Source organism: Papaver somniferum, chromosome 2, assembly GCF_003573695.1.
Source record: "Papaver somniferum cultivar HN1 chromosome 2, ASM357369v1, whole genome shotgun sequence".
NCBI lineage: Eukaryota > Viridiplantae > Streptophyta > Magnoliopsida > Ranunculales > Papaveraceae > Papaver > Papaver somniferum.
Window position 1 is genome coordinate 58,294,344 of NC_039359.1, and position 9,333 is coordinate 58,303,676.

The window sequence follows — 9,333 nt, forward strand, 5'->3', positions numbered from 1 at the left end:
GAATATATACCTTTAATTATTTTTTTTCCACCTCTTTCTCAATCATAATGTTAGAGTCATTCTCCTCTCCACCATCCAAATCCTGTCACATCTTATCCCAAAATTTGACCATACCCTGCTGTACCAGCTATAAGAAGGTCGATCAAGAACCGACCAACATAGAAATAGATCCTTGCTAGCCTCGTGAGTGAGGGCGGGCCCATAAGGGGACCATCAACTAAACCAGTGAGTTTCAGCCCGTGTAGGGAGCGGTTCAAATTAAATTAGGCCCGTGTAGAAGAACGGTTTAGGCTCAAAAATAACATCTCCTTCGTTTTCCTGAAACTGAAAGGAATACAAATAATCTCTGAACAACGAATAAACCCCTCTCCGCCTCTCTCAAATTCTTCTGATAAAGGCAGCTCCTTTCTTAGAATCTCTGCAACATTAGAGACTAGGTGCGCACCCTTTGATTGAAATCCATATCCTGTAACACCTTACTCTCTCATCTTCTCTTAGTTTTAAAAATTTTAGTGGTTCTTCTTCTCAGAAACCCTAGAAAATGTCTACAATTTACGTTGTAGAACCATCAACAAAGGGGAAAGTGATATTGAATACAAATTATGGTCCATTAGATATTGAATTATGGCCTAAAGAAGCACCAAAAGCTACTAGGAATTTCGTTCAGCTTTGTTTAGAAGGTTATTATGATAATACAATTTTTCATCGGATTATCAAATCTTTTCTTGTTCAAGGTGGTGATCCTACTGGTACTGGATTAGGTAACATTCATTAAACCCTAACCTTTTTTTTTGTTTTTGTTTTTGATTTAAACCCTAAATTTGGCATTGTTTTTTATTCAAATTTTAGGTCAAATTTTGTGTTTTTCACTATTGGGTATTGAAATTAAATTAAAAAAATCCAAGGGAATCAGTAGGAAGTGAATTTTTTGGTGAAATTTTGATTGGGGCAGCTGTAGAAATTGATTTGGGTAATCTCAAGTACTGAAAGCATTGGGTTGGTTTTATGTTTCAGGTGGTGAGAGTATTTATGGAAAAGCATTTGCGGATGAGTTCCATTCACGTCTTAGATTCAAGCACAGAGGCTTGGTTGCATGTGCTAATGCTGGAACGCCGCATTCGAATGGAAGTCAGTTCTTTATGACATTGGATCGCTGTGACTGGATTGATAAAAAGAATACAATCTTTGGGAAGGTGATTGTTCTTTAGTGAAGTTTTTGTATTTATATTGAAGTTTGTGTTTCGGTGGAACTAACTTAGAATTATGCAGGTAACTGGTGAATCACTTTTCAATCTGCTGAATTTGGCGGAGGTCGAGACTGATAAGGATGACAGGCCGTTGGATCCACCTCCAAAAATACTTTCGGTTGAGGTCAGTTACTTACTGTGTGTCATAGACCAGATTATCTGTTTTAGGTTATTCTCAGTACGATTTTCTTTTATTTTCTGTCTTTTGTGGTTCATAGTCTTGATGCATCTGCGTTTTCACTGAAGAAAATTTTATTATGTACTAAAGAAAACATTTCTTCTAGCAATCGGTGGTCCTCTTACACGTTGAGGGCTAACATTCAAAAGAGTTATCTATTTGAATAAAAACGTCTAAGTTGAGTACATGAGGAGTTTCTTACATGGCACTCCTTGCACCCCTGTATGATTGTTCCTCAAATAATAGCAGAAACCAAGCATTTTCTATTTAGTCTAGAGGGCAGATTACATACGGGAAGAGCCTCTTTTGGTCATATCTTGAAGTATGTCATGTTAAAACTGGTGGAGTCTGGTGGAACCATTTTATCTAGCTGACGCACATGACTAATATCTTTTAGTTTTATCTATCCATCCTGTTTCATTAAAACGTTTTTGTCATTTCTTCTTGCACGATTTGAGGTTTTCAGTCATGTCATTGTCAATCTTCTACTATCATTCAATTTTAAGCTGTTGTTTGTTGCAGGTGTTGTGGAACCCTTTTGATGATATTATTCCAAGACAAGTTGTAAAGCCTTCTACTCGTCCGACGGAAGAAGCTGAAAACAAAGAGCAGAAGAAGAAAGCTGTAAAGTAAGTTTTGATATTTCGTATTGAAGCGTGATCTGAGTTGATCGGTAAACATTTATATGCATTTAATGAGCATTATAAACATTTCACTTAAAGGCTATATCCTCAATGTGCAGAAAGCTGAACCTGCTTTCATTTGGAGAAGAAGCAGAGCAGGAAGAGAAGGAACTGGCAGCCGTGAAAGTGGTCATTAGGAGTAGCCATGACGTTTTGGATGATCCTCGTCTCCTCAAGGAAGCCCCAAACAAGGAAGAGGTAATTATCAATTATGAGATATCTGTATCTGTATCTTCCACTGCTGTTTTTCGTTTTTGCATCCTTTAAAGAGATATGAAATATCTATTTTCACTGCAGAGTGTAGCTGATGCCAAGAAGTCAAAAGATGTGCATTTATCTGTACGAGAAGCTCTGACCTCAAAAAAAGAAGAATCGAGGAAAGAATCAGAAATGAGTCCTTCTAGTTCCCATGGTCTTAGCGATGACGACGAGTCCAAATTTGATGCACGTATGCGTAAACAAATTCTTCAAAAGCGTAAGGACCTTGGAGATATCCCCAGAAAAAAAGAATCACATAGAGGTATTTCATATCACCTTAGTTGGATGTTCTGCATTAGATGTTTTAACAATCCGATAGCTTTAAAAATCCTTTACTTTTTCCTGGTAATCTGTGGTGGTCTTCATGAAATAACATGATCATCTAATGTGGGGTTCTGCTTCTTGTGTTTGTAGAGAGGCCTTCCACGAAAGAGCGTCAGGTGTCCCCTTCAAGGTAAAAACTTATAAGTCATCCACGTATCTTTGTGTATCTTGAAAAATGATCATCAGTTTTTCCATAATATTTTCATTTTTTTTTTGAAACAACACGAGACATTATCTCAAATTGATAGTATGTTAATAATGCCAGACATTATCCCATTTTGAGAATTACTTTTAATGTGCATCAGGGCTAGTAGTGAGGACGATGATGATGACAAACCCAGGGTTGAAAAGCTGGCTTTGAAGAAAAAAGGAATAGGCTCAGAAGTCCGGACTGAGCGCTTAGCCAAAGCAGACACAGACATACAGTTGTTGAACAACGCCGAGAAAAGCAGGCATTTACATAAACAGAAGAAACGCAGAATCAAAGGACGTGAAGATGAGGTATTTACTAATATTAGTGCGCTTGCACTTGAGTCTTAAATTTTTACTTAGCTTGGAGTAGTTTTACCAAACCTTAAGCAGTAAACATATCAGTACTTTGAAAAGTTACGGTACCAAGTTCACAGGCCTCATTCTAAGTATATGGCTTCCTCGCTTTCTATTTAAAAGTTCAAAAAGTTAGTTTTATAAATAGGAGCATATGATAAAGTCAAGGCTGCTGCTCATATATAGAAAAGTCATGCTTCAAAAAAAAAATATAGGAAAGTCATTGCTAATGTGAACTTATCCTATGAAGAAATTTGTTTTCTCTCTACTTGGGATTTCTGAATCATATTAAACGTGATTTTTTTTAGGTGCTAGCAAAGCTCGAGAAGTTTAAAAAATCCAAGGAAACACAATCCAGTGAATCGAAAGATGACGACTTAACAGGATGGAGAACACATTCACTGAAATGTGCACCAGATAAGTCTTCCAAGGTAAAGCTTAATTTCCTTGTCATGTCATCAGGTTAATATTACAGTTAAATGCTAGTTTTTTCACATAGTAGGTTGCTAATTTGCAAATTGTCAATAACAGAATGGCATGATGCGAAATGACGACCCTGATCAGTATGAGGTGCTCGATCCTCTTCTAGAAAAAGGCAAAGAGAAATTTAACAAGATGCAAGCAAATCAAAAGCGCCGTGAACGAGAATGGAATCACCAAGCCCCTAAAGAATGGAATCGACAAGCCCCTAAATGATTTTAATATGTAAGAGGAATTTTCCGTCTCTAACATGTAGGGTTGTTCCTGTGTAACTTGTACGTTATATAAAATTCAAATTAGCAGAAGATATAGTATTTTTCAGATGGTGAAAGCTAAACTTGTTTCACTACAACTAATTTAAAGTAGGGAACTTCTGAATTTTAGACTGAGCCTTTTTACGCTCATTTCACAAGTTTCCAAGGGAGAAGAACAGAGACTTTTTCTTCAAAATTTCAATCATATGGAACTAAGAAATGAAATGTACATGGTTACTAGGGAATTAAGGAAACATGTGAAATGCATCAAGATTTGCAATGCATTGTACAGATACAACATCCTTCCAGAAAGCACACAAAAGCTAAAGAAAGAAAATGTCTGTAAGAGTGTTTGACATCCTAATTGCCCTGTGTGGTCAAAATGCTGAATGATTTGCATCTGAGCATCTCTGTGCACCTATGTGCAAGACCAAAAAGAAAACGAAGAACCAAGAATGTCTCCTGCATCTTTTGTTATGTTGTGTGTAGTCCACTTCACAATAGTGTGCAAGCCATTCACAGCATTAATCACATTTAGGCAGTCACCCTCCAAGTGCAGCTTTGTCAGACCTTTTTGTTGCACCCACAGTACTGCTTTCAACAATGCTTGTGCCTTTGCTTGCTTTGGATCTATTGGAAGATCTGTAGCTCCTCGCAGTCCATTGCAGTCTCCTGAAAATTTTCTAGCTATTAGTGCCCATTCAGATGGACTGTTGCTATCCACATATGATGCATCAAAATTGATTCTAGTCAAGTCATTAGCTTGGTGGAGACCAGTAATGTTGTATCTGTCTTGCAACTTGATTATTATTGGAATGTACAAGCAAAGTGCTTTTCCAATCATTCAACTGCATAGTAATGGAATTAGCAATAGCATCAGCATTAGGATTAACATTATCAAAAAATTTGGCACATCTTTCCTTCCATATCCACCATATACAAAACGCAACAATTTCATATTGTCTAAAATCCAGAGCAGAATGGATGTTATCTGTTGGGAAGAAATGACTCACCCATTGATGCAAATCTGTATTAACAAGTATGCTAAACAATCTATCATCAATTTTAGTCCAAATATTGCTAGGAATAGTGCAAGAAATAAACAAATGCTGAGGGCATTCAACATTTTGACCACACAGAGGGCAAGCAGTACACTGATGCTTAGTGATTTTAGCTAATTTAGACTTTGTTGGCGAGCAATTATGTAAAAATATCCACATAAAATGGTGAATTTGAGGTGCTAGTTTGTGTTTCCAAAAAGATCTCCAGTTTATGCTCATATTATTTTTGCTAGGACCGGAAACAAGCCTATCATCCAAAATTACTTTATAAGAAGATTTCACTGTAAAATAGCCATTATTACTAGGTTAACATCTCAGTTTATCTCTCCACTAAAAGGAATTCTAATTTTTAAAATTTTATTCACAGTAGTGTTGTCAAATAAGTCATTGATAATATCTAATTTTCAGCATTTCAAATCATGATCAATTAGCTGACTCACATATACCCTATTAGTAGAACTAAAACGAGATGGGGGAGGTTTATGCATATTGGGTATCCAATTGTCTTTCCAGATATGCGCAGACTTCCCGTCACCAATTTTCCAGATATTTTTTTTTTTAACTATTTCCAAACCTCTGCAAATATCATTCCAGATCCAGGAGCCACGTTTAGAAACACTGTCACACAAAGGATTAGAATTAACAAAGTACTTACTCCTAAGAATACCAGTCCATTTATCATCTGGATTTTCAACTATTCTCCAAGCCAATTTAGTTAGGAGAGCAAGATTTAAGATCTCAGTTCTCCTCATATTTAAACTTCCTAGTTCTTTTGGAAGTGCAATGTCCTTCCAGGCTTTAATATAGAAACCATTTCCCCCATCTTTTTTGCCCCACCAAAACCTCATTTGGAAACTATCCAATTTATCAGTTAGCTCCTTAGGCATAGGAAAGACAGCTATAAGTGATGACTAGGTAAAATCCCTAGAACATATTTGTTTATAACAGTTCTTCCTGGTGGAGCAAGATAAGTTGGTTTCCAATGAGCAAGTCTACCCTTAGAGTTGTCTAGCAGGTGACTGAAAGAGTCAAATTTTCTTTTTTGTAAAAGTAATGGGACACCTAAATACTTTTCATTTAGAGACATTCTTCTAATTCTGAGTATATTGGCTATCTCATTCTTAACATTATTAGGCACTCTTTTGCTAAAAGCTAGAGCAGATTTCTAAAATTTGACAGCTTACAGAAAACTTACTAAATTTCTCAATAAGTTCCTAGCATCTCTAGTTCTTGCCTTAATGAAAATCAGGCAATCATCAGCAAAGAATAAGTGAGAGGTTTAAGGACAATGTTTATTAGCTTTAAACCCATGAATGAGGTTATGTTTTTCAGCTTGAATCATACCTCTAGATAAGGCTTCCGTACAAAGTATGAAGAGGTATGAAGACAAGGGATCACCTTGGATCAAAACTCTTTGAGGATAGTAGACTTTACCTAGGGAACCATTGAGAAAAATGGAAGTGGATACAATATAAATGCATTGGTTTATCATACTACACCAATCAGAAGAGAATTCAAGCTTCTTATACTATCAAGAAGGAAAGACCATTCAATTTTGTCAAAAGCTTTGGACATGTCAAGCTTGATTGTTACGCACCCATTTTTAGCCTTAGTTTGCTTCATAGAATGAATCAATTCATGTGCACTAATAATATTATCATGTATTAGCCTACCTGATATGAAAGATGTCTTATCAGGAGATATGATTATGTAAAACAGTCTTTAATCTAGAGGCTAACAATTTAGATATTATTTTGTAAGACACATTACAAAGGCTAATAGGTCTAAAATCAGTTGCATTTTTAGGACAGTTGCTCTTAGGAATAAGGGTAGTGAACTCAATTGTTTCAAAATGAAATGAGATTGGAAAAAAGATTGTAGCATTTTAACAACTTCAGGTCCAACAGTTCCCCACATTAGTTTATAGAAACCTGGTGGGAATTCATCAGGGTCCTGGAGAAATCCAGGGCTTATCTCAAAGACAATTTTATTAATTTAATCACTAGAGGGCATAGCAGTTAACATGAAATTATCCTTCTCAGTTATACAAGTTTCAATAAGGAAATCATCTGAGTTAGGTGGGTGAGTTGTTCTACTCATATTGCTAAAATGCCTTAGCAGTTCATTCTCAATACCCTATCTTTCATCAAGCCAAATGCCTATATTATTCTGTAAAGACTCAATTTGAGTCTTTTGTCTTCTAAAATTTTCAGAAAAAGGAAGCTCTCTGCGAGAGTGTCAATAATATACGTTGTAGAACCACCAACGAAGAGGAACGTGATATTGAATACAAGTTATGGTCCATTAGATATCGAATTATGGCATAAAGAAGCACCAAAAGCTACTAGGAATTTCCTTTAGCTTTGTTAAGAAGGATGTTGTGATAATATAATTTTTCATCGTATTATCAAATCTTTTCTTGTTCAAGGTGGTGATCCTACTGGTACTGGATTAGGTAACATTCCATAAACCCTAACTTTTTTGTTTTGTTTTAGATTTAAAACCCTAAATTTGGCATTGTTTTTGATTTAAACCCTAATGAGAATAAGTAGACATGGTTGGGTTGAGTTGAGTTATATAGGCTGAGGAATAATCCTAACCGTCCTCCTTGAAAACCAATTCGGCCCATCTTGACAGTCCTTGTTCCCTGGACATATAGACACCACTTCTTCTTATAATGGATTGCGGAATCAAATGCTTAAAATAAATATCATGTAAATCGTGTCAATGCATTATTCAATATCAATTGGTTGATGTTGTATTTGAGATTACAAATTAAAGTGAAAGGAAAGGTGCAGTGATGAGAATGGGTGGTGGTGGTAGTGGTAGTGCCTTTCACCGAGTTTAGAAGAGCGAAGAATGGACCAAAGTGCGATCCGAGTTTAGATTTATAAGAGGAATATCTTAAAGGCCCTAGTCGACCCCGAGCATCACTCTCTAGTATTTTATTTCACCCAAAACCCACAACTTAACATTTACTGAAATTTCTTAGCCGTCCAAACCAAAAACTCCATATGGATGACATAGACCGCCGGATGACCTTTCGGATCAATCGTGACCGTTCTATGACTTTTTGATCTCAAAGTCAAATGCCACCTTTTTTTATAACAGTGATGCTCATGCGAAGGACGTCTAGACCGTTATACTATTGTCTCAGACTCTCAGTCCGCATTATTCAACTACATGTATCCAAATGTTGAAAACTAATTTTCTTCATAAATTAACTACATTATAAGAAGACGTGGTGTCTATGTGTCCAACGAACAAGGAAGGTTGATATTGGCCGAATTGGTTTTTCAAGGAGGACGGTCAGGATTATTCCTCAACCCAGATAACTCAACCCAATCATATCTACTTATGCTCAGGCGAAGGACGGCTAGACCACTATACTATTGTCTCGGACTCTCGGTCCGCATTATTTAAATATCCATTCTGACCTCATGTATCCAAATGTTGAAAACTAATTCTCTTCCTAAATTGATATTTAGTAAAATATTTACTTTTTGAAGCATGATCATCAGTAATCGTTATTGAATACAAACATGACATTGATATTGTATAATTATTAAATCTTTCTCTCAAACCTATGCATTCTCTCTCACTCATCTTTTATTCTTTATCCTTTGACCATTATTCTTTCTCCACTAAAAGAAACCCTAACTTTTGAGACCTGTAGAAGCGTCAAAGCACTTTCACCAACTAAAATTGAGGAGATCTAAGTATAGGTTAAGGTACAACTTCACTGCTAATTGAATTTTAGGGGCTTTAGTCGAAGTTAGTTGGGGGTTTCACAGATTTTATAGCAGTAGGGAAATGGATAAGGTGATTGATTTGATTATGAAGTTCCTTTATAAAGGTAACTTTTGTAGTTCTCTTTTCAAACTTATAATTTAAAAACATAATCAAACATTATGATCATGATGGACACTTTTTATGGAGATAAATGTTAGAAATTGTGCTTGATTTATGATGGAGATATTTTCTGAGATAAATATCGTGTAAGCAAGTTCTTTCAGACCATAATCTCACCTAATGGAACTTGACTTTCAATACCTTTTCAAGATAACTTTCTGACATGTAAAAGCTATACAATGATGATCTTTGCATCACCATAATGATTATGTTCGTTTGACTTTTAAAATATAATCCTTGGATTGGATTTGTTAGGACTTTTACATTTGCCTAATTAATGTATCATGGAAACATGATGCCTGTAAATTGTTCCAATGATTTCCTTGAACCCGTATTGGTCTGGACTACTGATGATAACCGAACTATGGTGTTGGAGACATGGACATCTTA

General features: G+C 35.9%; 1 protein-coding gene across 1 annotated transcript; it reads left to right on the forward strand.

Moving 5' to 3' along the window:
* The first annotated feature begins 307 nt into the window (after window positions 1-307).
* On the forward strand, window positions 308-4,128 carry LOC113347745 (peptidyl-prolyl cis-trans isomerase CYP57-like). Its single transcript, XM_026591415.1, has 10 exons — window positions 308-761; window positions 1,015-1,193; window positions 1,270-1,371; window positions 1,948-2,054; window positions 2,168-2,306; window positions 2,406-2,628; window positions 2,781-2,820; window positions 2,996-3,191; window positions 3,545-3,667; window positions 3,768-4,128. Exons 1-10 carry the CDS (start codon window positions 542-544, stop codon window positions 3,930-3,932), a joined length of 1,494 nt encoding a protein of 497 aa, XP_026447200.1. The 5' UTR covers window positions 308-541; the 3' UTR covers window positions 3,933-4,128.
* Window positions 4,129-9,333: the final 5,205 nt, after the last annotated feature.

Excerpts from the sequence above, each read along its gene's own strand:
- LOC113347745 (XM_026591415.1), top strand. The coding sequence starts at position 542 with ATGTCTACAATTTACGTTGTAGAACCATCAACAAAGGGGAAAGTGATA. Across the intron at positions 2,307-2,405 it reads AAGCCCCAAACAAGGAAGAG|AGTGTAGCTGATGCCAAGAA; the intron begins GTAATTATCAAT and ends TTTTCACTGCAG. Across the intron at positions 2,629-2,780 it reads AAAAAAAGAATCACATAGAG|AGAGGCCTTCCACGAAAGAG; the intron begins GTATTTCATATC and ends TTGTGTTTGTAG.